Genomic DNA, 17,924 nt, shown 5'->3' with positions numbered 1-17,924 from the left:
ACATAACAAGATCATAAAAGCTGTAACCAATTTCATCTTGATTATACCCAAACAAAGATATACTAAGGTCTATAGCCAAAACCATACAGGTAATTGTGAGAGACATTTTTGTTAAACCAAACCATATCAAGAACATCAACAAACATTTAATTCTCTTAACTAATGTCCTATCCATCCTTTTGCTAGTTCATTCATTTGAGAGTTTTAGTAGCCGTCTTCTAATGCCTAATGCCTTGTTGTTTACAATATTAATCAATGTCTCATGATATTTACAATCTTTATCAATGTCTCTTAACAAAAATTTGAAATAGTTTGAACAAACTAATTACCTTATCTTTAGTCTGTAAGGGATAAACTCAAAGCTTCCTTAAATGATCATCAAGAAAGGTCATGAAATAGAATACACACATAAAACATTTACAAGATTTAACTTGTTCACATAAGCACATATAAATTTGGCATTCAAACATGTAACTTGTAAAAACACTTATTAAAAAAAAAGCATAGGGTAAACACTTATTTTATAGGTGAATCCATGTAGCACATATATTATAGTGACTTTAAATCTATTTAGTATACATTTTTTTTTATTGAATTTTAATTTTTCCCTCAAAATAAAATTATATATAATCAATAGATTTAAGAAAACTAATTAGAATTACTTAATATAAAAGGGAAATTACCTATCAAATTTTGAAATTTTCCATTCTTTTGAGAGAGATCTTCTGATGTTTTGATATGCTTTCCAGTCCTCCCTTTTCCACTGTGTTACATTTAGGTCCATCCCATTACCTCAACCAATTAACATTTTATGAAAACCCTAAAATGGCCTCGATTGTTGCAAGGAACATTCTTGCTCAATCATGTCATTTTATGCATAGTATTGCTGGATGCATCTATTTTTGTGAGAGGCAACTCATCATCATCATCATCATCATCATCATCATCACCAGCATCCTTCTTCACCTTTCACGTGTATGAGGAGCAAAAACCTCTTCTAAACACCATTTTCTCTTCTTGATCATTTACTCTGCTCCTGCCCTAAAGCCTAAGCAAGAGATTCCCTAGCCATGGTAACCTAGTAGAAGGTTCTTCTAGAAGCCCATGGAATCATCCATCTAATGCAGAGAATTTCATCACAATGACTTAACATTACTAATGTATTTATTATCACAACATATTTGAGCAAAAAATACTAAAAAATATATAATAAAATAAAAACTAGGAACCCCAAAATTCCCAAATTAAGAATAGGATAAACCCTAACTACCAAAACAATTAATCCATGAAAATCAATGTCTCTCAAGAAAATGTATAAAAAAAAATTCTTACTTTTGTCCCACCCTCCCAAAGGGGTTTTGTACATTTAGGCTAGAGATTCGATATTATTGTTCTTGAAAATAGTTGGTGGATTACCTTCCTCTACTATCGGTCCTAGAGATTAGTTCTTTCAGGGGCTGCCATCTCTAAAGGCAACTAACAACTTTTTATGGCACCGTAACTTCAAAAGAGAACATAAGGATTCTTCACAATGAAATCTTCTTCATGATACGCCAAATGATCTAGCGGATACATATCATTCTTGATAAACCCTCTAGAGAAATAGATACAAAAGACCCTAATGGGATTTTCAAAATCGCCTCCTTGAGCCACAAAGTAGTGATTCAAAGGGAGGCTTGTGGTTAAAAGGTTTTAATAATGTGAAGGTAAGTTCCTTTTGATTTTAGTATTCTGTTACAAAGATGGGCCAGCTTTTTCAAATGAAAACTAACCCTATTAAACTTATAAGTCCAGTTTTTAAAAAATAGGGGTAGATTGAAGTTAAGGAAAGTAGAGGGATTGATTAGGGTTTCATAAATATGGGAGAAGCTCTAGTTATTTTTCTATTTTAAAAATAACCTTCTTGAGTTGCAAAGCATTGTGATGTGAAGGGCAACTAGTAATTAAAAGGTTTAAGGACATGATGGTAACTTCCATCCTTTTGATTTTAGAATTCTATCTCAAAGCCAATTTATTCACATCAAAGTTAACTCCATTAAAGACCCATTAGATTTAAAAGTCAAATTTTTAATAAGGATGGCTTGAAGATATGGAAAAACATAAGGGTATAGATTGGAGATTTCATAAAGAAGGGAAGAGCTCCGGTAAATTTTTTCTAAAAAACATGGCATTAAATTTATAAACATAAAAACCTATTGTGCTACAGAAATAATAAATGGAAGCCCCAAAGTCGGGTCCACTGATCGATTGACCGCATCCAACAGGGCTGGGTCCCACTGGGTGCAAGGCCTCAAATCTCGGATCTAGTCAGAAATATCACTAACAGACAAGAAGAAAGCAATAAAAGGCAGAATTACAAACTAATAATAATACATAGAGATAATTTAAGTACGGACTTTAGCATCCCTACATAGATACAGTGCTACACTTAACAGATATAAATCAGGAACACAAATGGAATACAAAGCTCTCACACATACAACAAACTACAGGAACACGACCTCAAAACAACCCCTAGTCCTAAGCTTAATCTTTTCATGCAAAGGAAATTCACAGAGTACATGAGCCACAAAGGCCGAGTAGGATCGCAAAAATACGAGGGAAAAAAATATATAACAAGAAATTTATATATATAGAAATAAAAAGTCAAACAGAGAACAGAAAATAACTACATATGTAAAATAATAGACAGAAATACATAAATTAATTAAAATAGAGAAAATATGATAAAACACCATAAGTGTACATCTCCCTGACTAATAAATAGAATTAACAACTCGAGGCTGGATCTTCGACTATAAAGCCAGAATAGATAGAATATCAACAACCGAAGCCGGATTTTCGATCGCAATCGGAGCTGACATGGATGTCCAATAGAGCTACTACAAAAAAACATGTGCACATGGCTAGGACTTACTCCTCCTAGTTGGGCAAATTGCCAGGAATGGAGATGCACTTGAAAAAATATTGAAATACAGAGTACAAACGGAGAATTACCACATAAATCACTTTATCAAAATATTTAAAATAAATAAATAAATAAATAACAAACAATATAATAATAATAGAAATACTAACAAAAATAATACCATATTTCCATAAATAAATAAATAAATTTCTAAATTATTATAAAATTAACTACACACTAGGAATGCAGAGTTATACAAGTGCGAGAGCCTACCTGGTTCTAGGCTACGGAGTTGGGTTCACCAAATGCCGCGAATTAAGGCTCATTACAAGATCTACTCAACAAAAGAAGCTATACTTAGATTACAAACCTTGGGCCGGGCCTAAACTTACAACTAAAACCCATGGCCTGAAGAGGGTCAAACTAAGTAATCAACAACTCCAATACACAAGACTTAAAAAAATCAAAACTTATAAATATATCAAAACAATTAAAAACCAAAGAGGATGAATCGGAAAATATGGTAATTTTTAAACATCCACTCACTTAAACCACAACATTAATTCAACAACACCAAATAATATAAAATAAAAAGAACAAGCATTTTAAGACCATGTCTTTTCAAAGTGGATTCAGTCAAACATTCTTCCTAATTACAAAATGATAATAAAAAAATTCAAGATTTCATGGCCAACCAAAGCTTCAAAACATCACTAAAATGCATGTTTATAGGATGTCATGCATACAAAAGTGTTTAGAATTATAAATGATTTACACCCAGCTGGTTGTAAGCTCACATCCTCATGTGAAAATGATTTTATCAAGAATGAACATCTTTAAGAGAGGTAAGGATTTTGCAGGACATGCATGCTTATACAAAAATATAATAAACCAAGATAATAAACCAAGATAATAAACACAAATACCAACATGATTCAATCACCATTAAGCAAAACAAGACACACAAAATTCACGCTACTAATAAAAACCAACCCTAACATCACTGCCAACATTATAAAAATTATACAAAGCTTTGACAAAAAAAGAACCAAGCTCTAATACATGGAGGAGCAAACAAGAACCATGGAAGCAAGCTTAGGCATGAGCCAGAACTTTCTACAAGAGCAAGGCCTACCTCCAAGCTTTCCAGTGAGCCGTTGGAGGGGAGGTGTCTTCAATCACCGAACTTCCAAAAAGAAGAACCGAGCTGTTGCCTTCTTCGATCGCTGAAACCTCCAAGGGAAAGGTTGGATTGCTTTGAAGGAGAAGAATGCTTTGAAAAGGAAACTAGCCTTCAATTATTTCAGCTTCAATCATACCTTCACTAATCCAAGATTAAGCCTTAACCAGATCCACAATTTTCGGTAGTAATGCCAAACATATGGGGGAGGGCTTGTCGGGTATCCAAAGCTTCAGTCAGCTCGGTCAACACAATGGTGAATATTACAAGTTATTAGTTTTTGAGAAAGATAGAAAGCGTTTTATCAAAACTAAATTTTTATCATTTTTTTTTAAAATTATCTTATAAATGAATGTGAAAACATGTTTTGGAAATATTTTTAATTGAAAAATAAAAAAAGGAAAATTACCATACAGTCCATGGAAATTCTCATTGGCTAAATGAACCCTAAGTCATTTTTAATGACCAATAGATCCCTACTTTCGCCTAAAATTCCTCATAGTCCTTTTAGATATCAAACCAACTTTTTTTAATTTTTATATTGCCAAAAGTACCCATGTTCCATCTTCTTTTTCTTTTCTCTCATTCTTCTTCTTCTTCTTCTTCTTCTTCTTCTTCTTTGTTTTTCCCCGCTTTTTTGTAATTATTCCTCTTCTTGTTGTTATTTTCTTTCTTCTTCTTGGGCATGTTATTTTATTGTGCTTCTCTTTTTTCTTCTTGTGTTTATGTATTTCCTCTTCTCTCTTTTCATACTTTTCCCTTCTTTTTATATTATATTTGTTGTAGAACTCTATTAACAATGCTCATTCTTCTAGCATGAGTTAAGATGGTAGGGGCATGAGTTAAGATGGTGGGGAGAAAGAAGAAGGAAAAGAAATAAAAGTGAGTTTAACAAGCTTGTGGATCTAACAAGGATGGATTAGTAGGAACAACAAATGACTCTAAGTAACCGTCAAGAGATCACTAACTAGCTAGCGACTCTAATTAATCAACTAAGGAATGAATACGAACTAACTACTAATAAATTAATAATTAAGTAATCAATATGAACTAACCCTTGAGAGATTGCGACTAGGTAAAGAATGAATATGAACTAATCCTTAAGAAATGGTTGAGTAAGTAAAGAATGAATATGATCTGATCCTTAAGAAATAGCTAACTAACTAGGTAATCTAACCTATTAGTGAGTCTAAATGCTTTGGTAAAGAACAAATATGAAGTAACACCAAAGAGATAAACCATAATCAAGTAAAGAATGAATATAAATAACTAAGGTAAAACTATGAGCAAATTCTTTGAAGAGTTATAATATTGAAAGATATAGCCCAAAATATATAAAAATTTAACTTTAAAAAATTTATATTGAGTGGCTTAGTGGTTAAGATATTAGGGTTTCATTGCAATTTTTTTCTAAGAGATCACTAACCAGCTAATAACTCTAAATGACCATATAAGGGATAAATATGACTTGACTTCTAAAAGATGGCTAACTAGGAATTGACTCAAAATAACTAGATAAGGATTGATTACAAATAAACCGCTTAGAGACAAAAAGATGGTTAACTTGTTAGTGACTCTAAATGACCCTAGTATAGAATAGATAGGAACTGACCTAAGAGACAACTAACCTATTAATAACTCTAAATGACTAAGTAAGGAATGATTATAAATTGACTCAAGAGATTTCTAACAAGGTAGTAAGTACTAGTTAAGAAATGAAGATACACTAACTTGTAAGAGATGGTTAACCTACTTGTGTTTCTAGAAAATCAAGTAATAAATGAATATGAATCAACCCCTAATAGATCACTAACCAACTAGTACCTCTTAATTAATGACCATGTAAAGAATGAATCTAAACTTACCCCTAAAAGATCGCAAACCCGCTGGTGACTTTTAATGACCAGCTAAAGAATGGATATGAAGTAACTCCTAAGAGATATACCACTAACCAAATAATGACTATCAGCATGCAAGGAATGAATATGAACTCACCCCCAAAAGATAGCTAACTAGTTAAGGAACGAAATATGTATTTAAAATTATTAGAATTGTGTGTTTAAATATTTAAAACATTTACTTTTAAATAAATTATATTGAATGACTTGGTGGTTAAGATGTTGGGATTTGAACAAACTAACTATAATAGTGACTCCAAATGATAAGGAATGAATATAAGAGATGGCTAACCTGGTATTGACTCTAACTAATTGATTTTAAAAAATAGCTAACCAACTAGTGAGCTAGTGTCTCTAACTAACTGCCCCCTCTAATTAAACCCTAAGAAATAGCTAACCAACTAGTGACTTTAAATTACCCAGTAAGAAATGAACATAAATTGGTCCTCCTTAATAGATAGATAATTAGCTAATGACTCTAACTAAGGAATGAATATGGATAGCTAAAGAAGAAGTATTATAAAAAAAATTTTAAGATTTAAGATTGTAACAAAATATAGTTTCAAATATATAAAAATTTAATTTTAAACAAATTGTATTAAATGGGTTTGTGGTTAAGATGATGGGGATTCAAGATTAAATAGTGAATAAATCTGAATTGTCCCCTAAGAAAAGACTGACTTGCTAGTGACTCTAATTAACATGGTAAGAGATGAAATATTAAACCAACCCTCTAAAAGATGGTGACCTTGTTGGTGACGCTAATTGACCCTTAAGAGATTACTGACCAATTAGTGATTCTAACTAATTACGAAAGCAATCAAAATGAATAAGCAGCTAGTGGCCGGATAAAGATATTTAATAAATTTGAACAGTTAGAATTTGAGCAGTTAAAGAACAAAAATAAACGTGATAGACTAATAAGAATAAATGGCTGACTCTAATATAAACAACTAGTAGAAAAAAAAAATGCATTCTAAACTTCATTTATTTTTAATATTTTTTTAGAATTCAAACATAATTTAAAAAAAGCATGGGTAATATGTTCATTTTTTTACCATATTAATCATTTGCTATATTTTTTACAATTAAAAAAAAAAGATAAACTTTGAGGTAATCTTATATTATGTTATGGTATTTCAAGTAGGGATGTCAATTTGTACCCTACCCGATGGGTATACCCGTACCCGTACTCAGTCAAAGAGAGTAATACCCTCTTTGACCGGGTACAAATTACCCTCTTTGATCGGGTACCGGTACAGGCAAGGGTATTGCCTGTCATTTTTGAGCGGGTATGAGTCGGGTAAGGGTATGCCCCTACCCTACCCGTACCCTTACCCATACCCTTACCCTTTGAAGAGAGTACTGGTTTTACCCGTACCCATACCCTTACCCTCATGTATATATATATATATATATATATATATATAATTTTTTTATTAAGCTAAATATTTACCCACAATTTACCCAAGATATATTTTAAAATTTAAAACAAAAACCAAGATAGTTAAACAATAAACAAAAAAAAAGATAGAGTTAGCATTGAGTCCTAAATAGATGCCAATAAAAATCAACAAACTTGTTATTTTGTATAAATTAATTTGTTACGTATAACTTTTATATGATTATATAATTTAAGATAAACAAATATATATCAACTTATAATTTTGAATTTATGAACACGTGTTTAAACATTGTATTATTATTATTATTATTTAAATTTATATTTAAATTTAATTTGATAATTTGAACAATGGGTAAGCGGGTACCCTGCGGGTATACCTATACCCTGTGGGTAAGGGTATGGGTAAGGATACGGGTATAAGATAGGAATTACGGGTACGAATAAAAATTTTAGTATACTTTATCCATATTTTACCCTTTGTTATCCATAATTTTAAGATCTTATTTATAAAAAAAAACATCATACTTCATGAACATTTACTTATTTACAAAATTGACATTTGTTTAAAATAAAATAATAATAAAAGAAATTGATAGAAGAAGAAGAGCACGTGGAGGCTGGACCCTACCCTTTCCAAGACTCACAGCAACAAATCTGGCGAAACATTTATCGATCCCTCCGCACAATCCGGCCCATCCGATCCCATCCCATCCCATCCAAAATGGGCCCCACCCAAATCTCACCCTACCCCTGCCCCTACCCCTACCCTACGGTCCCTACCCAAGTCTTGTTTGTGCCAACTCCTTTTTGTTTCCATCTCTTGTGTATCTCGGGCTTTCTCTCTTTGTTTTTCATTCTTTATTCTTCTCCATCTCCCTTCATCTCTGTCTCTTTCTCCCTTCGCGCATGGCCCTTGTCGCTGTCTCGCCATTGGATATGGGGGTGATGGCGCAAGCTTAGCAGGACCAGCTTCTTGGGTGGTGGCTCTGTCTTTTGGTGGAAAAGGTAGCGGCGAGCATGTCTGATTTGGTGGCCCGCACGGGTCGGCATCAGCAACGCTACCAGGACGGGTTTCGCCTCATCGCAGGGTCCTCCCTCAATCCATCCCTCTTTTTTTTCTTCTTTTTTATTGCTTGTTTGTGTATGTGTGTGTGTTCTTGTTGATGTTGTTGTTTTTATTTCTTTTTTGTTTTGTTTATTTATTTGTGTAGTTGCTTGCTCCCTATTGTTGATCTTCTTATTTTTTTTTTTAAAGATGAAATTTTTATTGTGTGTGTTTTTTTTTCCTGTTTATGATGTCTTGTTGTTGTTGTTTTCTATTTTTTGTTGCTGCTGTCATTGTCGATTTGATAGCATCATTTGTGTGATTCATGCACGCCCTGTTATTTTAATTCCATTGGTTGGAATTGATTTGGACTCTGTTATTTATTTATATATTTTTTAACCATGATTTTTGTATATGTGTTTTTTATACTATGATTATTTTAATTTTTGTTTTGGGAATTTTAATGTTCACAAATGTTTTGATTGTGAATTTTATCTTCACTTGGAAATTTAGATCCGATTTGGATGGTCTCTTTGTTCCGAATTTTTGAGAATGATTGGCAATGGAGGAGGGCTTGTTGATCAAGTTGGGTTCTTGTCTCATGGATACTGTTCTGTATCATGATTCAAGGATAATGAGCCATTGTACGTCTTGATATTTAATTCTTGATTGGGAACTTGTTGGTTCTTGTCATGTATTGGATATGAAATCAGTTGAAAGTAATTTTATAGTTTGTAAGGATCATTTTTAGGGTTACATCTGGTTCTTCTTGGACAAAGGGTACCATTTACTGCCCTAACTTAAAGATCCTCTGCATTGTCATCTTACTAAGGATTTGTAAGTTATGTGATGTGACTGACTTGTTTGTGCAATTAACATTTACATGTACTAACATAGCTCCTCTGCGCAGTTTAATGTTTACACACACTAACATAGATTCTCTGCATTATTATCATACTGAAGATTTGTAAGTTTTGTGATGTGACTGACTTGTTTGCGCAATTTAATGGTTACAAATACCAAAATACTTTTCGTAATTGTCGAATTAGTAAATGTTACTGATAGTCTGACACCTAAAAATTTGACTTCTGCTGACATTTCATCCTGTGGATTTCATGAAAGTGTGAGTAATTTGCAGAAGCCAGACTAATGAACTAGGGAAATAAACACTAGGATGATTTTGAAAACATCTGGTATCATTTTGTACAATATTGTTTTTGTTGGATTTGACAGATTATTGACTTAACATATAAACCTGTGCAGGATATAAGAAGTGGCAACAGCAGGTTATGTTTTGGAAAATTGAAACAATGTCCTCTTTGATGTTTTTGCTATGATGAAATGCTTAATTCTTTGGTATGGCAGTTTGCTTAGCATTAAACTTGACCTATAAATTACTTAACTGCCGCTTATTTTCATTAAGTGCAGAATCAGTTTAATCAATACATGCCTTGTTTATCAGAAAAGTTTTTAATATGTTAAATTCCTAATTTGTGACACTAAATGTCAATAACTTTGGAAATTCTCTTAGCAATCCATTTAGGCAAGCAATCAATCGGTTTCTTCTGAAGACAATTTCCATGCTTCACTTATTCTTCATGTGGATCACGAGAATCAACTGCTTTGTTTACTTTTTGCTTCTTGTGCATATTTTATATGAAGGCATTAACAAAGTTTGCATTCCCTCCTGATATCCATGTGGGCAATGCCGCTTTCCCTTGAGTAACTAGTAAACAGTCGAGGCTTGATAATGATTGCGGAAAGAGGAAGGTTTTAGTATGCTTTTCTTATATTAGTTTTACTAGATGATTACACTATATACTATGAAATATCTTACTGGACTTTGCCCTTGTCGCCACTGAGTTTTCATCCGATATTGACATATTTATTATTTTATTTATACTGCATCTATTGACGCATGGAACATTTCACAGGTGCATACCATTTAAATATAGAGACTGGGATGATGGTACTGATGATGAGCCCAAGAAGATCGTTGAAGTTCTTATGATTAACTCACAAAGTGGACCCGGTCTTCTATTTCCAAAGGTAAAATAGTTATGACTGGCATTGGTTTCATCACATAAAACAAAAAGAAAGTACAAAGCGAAATGATGGCTAATGAAGATTAGTGCAGTTTTCCTTACCTTACAATCATATTTAGACAAGTTAATCAATATAGATTCTTATTTTTCTCTACTGCCACCTTTTATGTCAACATTGGGGAAAAGCCAGTTGTAGATCCCTTCCGCAAGGACGTATGATTTTCCTTGAAACAAATTAATGAATAAATTAAAAAAAAATCATAAAAGTCCACACGAAGAATCCTACTTAATAATGTTTCTCTTAAGCTGAATCAGAAATATCTCATGCCTGTTAGGCAATGCATACAACAATATGATTCTATTATACTTATTTGTTACTTTAATTCAAATCTATCACCACCCATTTTATTTGGTTTGTGGGAGGTTTTATTGGTTCTTAATAAAAAATGATTATTTAAAAATTAGTAAGCGGCTAACCATATTCCTAACTTTATAAGAATAAGATTGGCTTAAATGTATGTGACATTTATGCATATTACGTTGTTTACACATTGAAGACTGGTTTTAAGTTTCAAATTCTGGTACATTTTACATGTATTCACAGATTATCAGGCTTGTCCTGTGAAAGAGCATGAGGCTATTTGCGAAGAGGAGAACCTCTCTGAGTTCTTAAGAGTTTCAGTAGAAAATTGTACTCTCCAATTAATGAATGTTCCATTTGTAGATGCCAAACCCAGATTATTTGTATCAGTTCAGCATAAGTTATTTACATTTGTTATTCTCTCTAAGTGTTTCTGAATGTGGTCACTGGATGACTATTACCATAGTTGAAATTTTAAGTTAATCAAAATTTGTTTTAGTTCTACAGTTTCAGTAGGAGATCTTATTATTTACGTAAGAATTTTCTGCTTTCAATTCATAGCTCATGCAATAGCTATTTGTGGCATATTAATTACCGTTTACATGGGTTTTTGCGGGAGTTGTTCATTTTCTATGTAGCTATTTTTATTTACACATTGCGCAAATATGCTTGTGTTCTTTATGCTTTATCTGCCGACTGTATTCCATTATAGGGAGGCACTCACAAATTTAGCATAACTGCTTAAATCATTTTCCTATTTTTTCAACAAGATCTTAGCTTCAAAAATCACGACAATATATTAATATGCTGCATCTTCTTATTGAAATTCTTGCATCATAAAATTGATTTTTTTGAAAAAAAAATTACTCATATTTGTGCAGATTTTCCTTTGAGGCATTATTTAATTTTAAAGTCCTCATTATAGAGCCATGAGCCACATGTGGTCTAGTCATCTTTTTATAATTGCTTGGCCTATGATTAAATCATTGTCTTTTTGTCTCCACGATTATGATTGGGCTGTAACTTTGATAGAGGAAATTATTTTATCTCTATCTTGATATGTGAGACATTTATGCCCCCACTTATCCCTTCCAAATTGTTAATATAACATTAATTATATATACATACCATAATGAAAGAGGATTTCTGAGAGGTTCAAGTAAACCTCGTCTGAACATAATTATGGCTACTAGCTTAAGTGGTTGGCTTATTTATCTACTTGATGCCTTGATTCAGTTGCTAGCATAAGAAGCTTGGCTTTGACCCGGTTATATAAGCTCACCGGCTTATGTGGCCCTTTTGAGCTACTATTTAGTTTCAAGAAACTCATTTTCTTAAAATTTGGTTAAATCAAAGGAGTACTGTATTGAATGATCACTTTCCTTTTTCTCTCTCTCTCTCTCTCTCTACCTTATTGTAGGCCACAATTTCTTTATGATCATTATTGGAGGTAATCTTCCTAATAGAAGATATTCAAGCGGAAAGCATTAAGATATCTTTCTAGCTCTAGTTCCCATGTTGGTGGGTTGTTCGCTGGTTGAATCGTTATGGTTATGCCAAATTTTTTGAAGTAAACACTGTTTTTCTTTTAAATACATAACTGAACTGAACTAATTAAAGAAAACAAATGAACCAGAATGCTTTTGTTCAAATGGTAGTGGATTGCTACGTAGTACACTATATATATTCCTTTAGAGTGAACTGAAGTCTTTTAAGAGTCCATATGTCTTGGAAAATCAGTGTATTAAATCAATAATCAATTGGAATGGTTAATGCGCCTTGGACTTTGGATTTGTATATATATAATTTAATTAGTTTGCCAGGTTCTGTTCAGTTTTTGAAGTTTTCTAAACCTTAAACAAAACTATTACTCATTAAACTAAAGTGAACCAAACTGGCACTTCTAATGTGGTTCAACTCAGAATTTTTGTGTTTAGCTGGTTATAATACACATTCCTATTATTGAAGGAATGCTGAATAGTGTTCTCCGGAGGAATCTAGAATCAGAGGGATTCAATGGTGTTAGATGTTTTGACTTGTCCACCATCTGTAATTCATGATTTTATTCATGTCCATACACAGGAGCAACACTATTGCTTTTCATGTGAATGTTTCATTTATTTATATTCATAGTATTGGAGTTTCCTTGGGTACATTGGATAAGGAAATCAATGGGAATTTATGATTATAGTTTCCAGAATTCATTATATTCATGTCCTCAATATAGTATTTATGATTTTTGCTCAATTTACATTATTGAGCTAGTTTTTGTTGGTTATTTTTTTATTTTAATAATTTGATTGCAGGAATCTAAGTTGATTCAAAAACAGAAATGTCTTTAAAATTGGACTTATCCTTGTTGTCTTGCACTTGCATCCTTTCAGGGAGGATGGGAGAATGATGAAACAGTTCAACAGGCAGCTGTAAGAGAGGCTATTGAAGAAGCAGGGGTTCGAGGAGATCTAATGGTAAAGACAAGCATCAACCTTTTGATATGTTTATGCATTATGAGTATGTTAATTTTCTGCACCAAAGTACTAAGTTACTAACTCTGGTTGAAACCTGACAAGACAATTATTTATATATGCTTGGTTTAATACCTTTGGATTGAATTGGAAGGCTATGTGTGTAAATGCTAGTAATGTTTTTAACAAAGTACCTATGATCTACAAGGTTAACATACATTTCAGTTGTTGCTAATGCTTGATGCTTAAAAAGGTGATGTCTTGGCTGTTGATAAACAACTAAGTATCCTGTTCGGCATTTACTGGTATACACTTTGGTCAACTTTTGACCATTGTTCATGAATTGCCTTTGAAGTTTGGGTCTTCTGTGCCCTATGCTTTAGAATATGTCTTTTGGTTTATCAGTTAAACTACTTGGAGTTAAGGAATCACTAACGTAGAAGAATTATGTCGAATGACCTGTGTTCAACTATGTTATGCCCATAATTCTTTAATATTACAACTATTTACTTTCCTTTGGTGAAACAGAAATAGATATTGTGCAAGTTGAGATTGTTAATGAAATGTCTGGTTGACTTTTGGTAAAATATGCACTTTGGCGAGCACTCCTTGTATAAGCTTCTTTTTTTTCTTCTTTTTATAATGAAAATCCTTTATGACTGGTAATTAGATGGGCTTTTCTAACACGTAATGGAGTTCATCTACATGTTAACCACTTCTGAATTGGAATCCAAGTTATACTCTGGGCAATAACCATTTACTTCAATATCCTTTTTGCCTTTGTTGTAAAGATTTCTATCTGAGACCCGCATGAGTTCCATTATTTTGATTATGACCCGACATCTGTTACACCATAAGCATTAATTTAAATTGCTATGATATGAGAATCTACTTTGCCAAAAATATGTGTTTGTGGTTTCTTTGGTACCTTTTTTTCTTTCCCTTTTGTCTTTTCGTGCACACCACTTTCTAGATCTTATCCTTTCTCCAATTTTTATGTCAGCACCATGGTGTTCAGAAATCCATATTCATAGATGTAGGCCACTAAAATCAATAGAGCGACCCTTTTTAATGCTAGCCACTTGGTTCTTGGTTTATCTTTTATTGGTTGGAACTGTGCTACTTGGCTTTTCATCTCAGCATCACCTGGAATAGTATTGTTCCATCCTTTAATTTTTATTTTCTATTTTTTGCATGGCTGATATGCTACCAAATTAAACATTGCCTTCTAGAAATTCTTTGGATGTATAATATTGTCAGTTATCGTATAATATTGTCAGAAGATAACTACTCTTTCTTTTGTCTGATGGAATCAATACATGTCCTAGTCAAATAATTCTTTATCTCACAACGGAACAAAATCATGTTGTAATCCAGAAATTCTTGGGAGACTATTGCTTCAAGAGCAGGAGTCACCAGGACGAGTTCAGCCCGGAAGGGTGGTGCAAAGCTGCAATGTATGCTTTGCTTGTCAAGGAGGAGCTCTGCTCATGGCCGGAGCAGAGTACTCGAGAGAGACAATGGATTACTATTCCTGAAGCTTTGGAACAATGCAGACATAAATGGATGGAGGACTCACTCAAGGCATTCTCCAAATGGCATGCTAACAAGGTTTTTGGAGTTGAAGAGGATGACGACCCCATTTCTGTCGCTTCCTCTACAAGATAGATAGTCATAAACCCTGGCAATTCTTTTTTCTTTTTCCCTTTTTCTTGTTCTTCTAGCTTAAGGAAATACAAGAATGATGTCGATTGTTCTTTTGAAGTGAAGTTTTTCAGCAGGCTCAAAGTTGTTTTTCATTTGTTCACTTTGAACCTGTGTTCTGTTTATGTTAAGTAAGATTCTAGCTATTAGATAACATTTTTGTTCCATTGATTGCCATTTGTATGCTTCTATTTCTTTTATGTTTCATTTTTCCTTACAAAAATGAAACAGAAATTTAACTTAAGATGATGAAGGTGATCCGCGCTGAATATAGAAGCATTCGACTACCATCAAAGCACATGATCGTCACCACATTATATGTTTATCAATAACCTGATTATATCAACATCAAAATCTTATTATACACATTAGAATCATTTTAGGACGCCATCAAAAACCAGTACAACGTTAGGTTGACCACATCCTTTTCAGAGAAGTTACGGATGCCTTTGTAAATTAAGAACTTATTGGTGCAGTTACTTCTCCAATGTTGTTGAATACTAAGCGTTTGGATAAGCAAACTCAAATACTCAAATGCAAATTTTATGATATTTAGGGTGTGTTTCACTTCATTTGGGGTGAAGTAGTTGAAGTGGGGATTGAAAAGACATTTCAGTGTTTTTGGTTCACTGAAGTTGAGTCTAAACTATTTGATTTGACAACTCCAATTCCCCCTTACTTCCCTCCTTGACTTTATGAGAAAAAACCCTGAAGTCTTCTTCGGCCTTTTCTTTTCCCCGGGGGTGAGGTGTGAAGTTTGGTTCGTGATACCAATTGCCTTTGTTGTGATCACCCACTTCCAAACTTTTCCCTCGATGTCTCCTAGGGTTCTGGTCTGTCTCCCTTTCCCTTACCAAATGCTCTCCTTTATCGTCTTCTAGCTTTCTTTTGCGTTCGTTGCCCTCACTTATCCATTGGTTCTTCGCTACATCACCATCTCCTTCTAGCTTCACGATCTCATCAACATTGATCTAGTTTTGTTGCTATAAGATCAACCCTCCTCTTTTCCTAAGCTAGCCATTTCTCCTAGATCTTCTTTGCTATTAGGTTTGGTTTGTTTTTAATATTTTTTTATGTCAATATGTTTGATAGTATGTTTCAATTTGGAGTATTACTTCAATGTTTTTTTTTATATTATTTTTTAAAGATTCAGGTCTTGGTGGCCTAAATCTATTGTTTTTCTATCTATTTCATGGCGATTAGCCCATGATTACCTTGATATTATATGATCACCCCCTTTTCTCTTACATTGATTTATTTCTCCCTAATATGTTGTGTATAGTTTTTCCCCCCGATTTGTGATGTTGATCTCTTTGATTGCGTGTTTAATCCTACTTTTGCATTTTTTTTTTTTTACAATTTTAGGTCTTGGTCAACTAAATTTGGTTGTTGTCTTCTGTCTCTTTTTGAAGCAATTAACCCATGATTACTTTGTTGTTGTAAGATCATCCCCTTCTCCCACATCCAGCCATTTCTCCCTAATCTATTTTGCTATGGTTTTTTTCTTTCACTTTGTGATGATTTTTTTTTCTTTTTATGTTATAGGTTTGGGTTGCCTAAATTGGTTGTTCTCTTCTATCTCTTTCGAAGCAATCAACTCTTCATTGCTTTGTTATTGTAGGATCACCCCCCCTCATCTTTTTTTCTACAATCAGGCATTTCTCCCTGATCTAGTATGTTGTGGTTTTTTTGATTTGTGATGTTGACCTATTTGATAGCATGTTTACTCTTCATTTTGCATCATATCTTGACTATTTTTGTCACGTCCTGACCCAAAGCCAATCACTTGGCAACCGCCATGATATCTTGAAATAGGTGATGAACAAATTCACCGCTTCAAGACATCACTAGGCTACTGATATCCTATGAACAAGTTTTCTGTAAATCAATAGAAAATACAAAATATAGGGATTTTCTCAAACTATCGGGCCAAAAAAAGTTTACACATGAAATAAGTTCCAAGTATAGAAATTACACAAGTTCACACGATGAAGATAAAAATATAAATTCCAAATCACCCTTGTAAGTCCCCCACTACAATACCAAATAAAAGTCAATCTACAATGCAGGCGAATCGAGATGTTGAAGAACTTAGTACAATTACACATTAAGCTAAGAGGGCTAGCCTAAAAAAAATATAAGAAGGAGATATTATGAGTAAGAAAGTTACTCAGTGAGTGGATAAGCAAGTAACAAAATAAACAATTTCATATAAACTAGGAAAACTACAAAACACTCGCGCGCGCACACACACACACACACACACACACACACACACACACACACACACACACATATATATATATATATATATGTATATGTATATTAAATATCAAATCTAAAAATAGATAGGAACAACAAAGAGAAATCATAAACAAATTTAGAGGATTTTCCAAAAATTTAGACTGAACCTAGTAGTGCCCGCGACTAGTCCTAGCCCACCAAGGTTGCTACCCTTGGCATTAGCCACTGAGACCACACATGTGGTGAATTATGGCGTCTCAGTTTTACTAAAGGCACACACCAGTATTCCCTATTAAGTTTTCTCCACGCCTCCTAAATGGGTTTAAATATACCGGTCACCTTCGCCGCCTCTCAATAAGCCGGACCAGTGAGGACCCCTACTGTAGTAGGTAGAGCCCTAGGCTCCCCGTCACCAATGAAATCATCATGCAATCACAAACAATTTATATATATATATATATATGTAATTTGAAACATGATCCTGGTGCCACACACACACACACACACACACACACACACACACTCGCACACTCACACATATTCCCATTTCCATATTGAAAACATACCATCAAGTATTCTCAAGAATTTTATAAAAATCTAAAGAGAGAACAATATAAGTAAACCCTTATTAAGATTGATAATCATCAACAAAATAGATTCAAATTGTCA

The 17,924-nt window shown here is 33.3% G+C and overlaps 1 protein-coding gene and 1 long non-coding RNA gene across 2 annotated transcripts; one reads left to right on the top strand and one right to left on the bottom strand.

The window, feature by feature from the left end:
• Positions 1 to 2,609: 2,609 nt before the first annotated feature.
• Positions 2,610 to 4,256, bottom strand: LOC120263292. The gene is made up of 3 exons (XR_005537038.1): positions 4,044 to 4,256; positions 3,182 to 3,242; positions 2,610 to 2,882 (listed from the first exon to the last, which is right to left on the bottom strand). It is a non-coding gene; the product is annotated as an uncharacterized LOC120263292 (long non-coding RNA).
• Positions 4,257 to 8,195: 3,939 nt separating this feature from the next.
• Positions 8,196 to 15,148, top strand: LOC120263297 (nudix hydrolase 16, mitochondrial). The gene is made up of 4 exons (XM_039271163.1): positions 8,196 to 8,479; positions 10,371 to 10,485; positions 13,227 to 13,310; positions 14,685 to 15,148. The coding sequence occupies exons 1-4, from the start codon at positions 8,409 to 8,411 to the stop codon at positions 14,973 to 14,975; spliced, it is 561 nt and encodes a 186-aa protein (XP_039127097.1). The 5' UTR covers positions 8,196 to 8,408; the 3' UTR covers positions 14,976 to 15,148.
• Positions 15,149 to 17,924: the final 2,776 nt, after the last annotated feature.

This window comes from Dioscorea cayenensis, chromosome 6 (genome assembly GCF_009730915.1).
Source record: "Dioscorea cayenensis subsp. rotundata cultivar TDr96_F1 chromosome 6, TDr96_F1_v2_PseudoChromosome.rev07_lg8_w22 25.fasta, whole genome shotgun sequence".
Taxonomy (NCBI): domain Eukaryota; kingdom Viridiplantae; phylum Streptophyta; class Magnoliopsida; order Dioscoreales; family Dioscoreaceae; genus Dioscorea; species Dioscorea cayenensis.
This window is presented reverse-complemented; position numbering and strand designations above follow the sequence as displayed.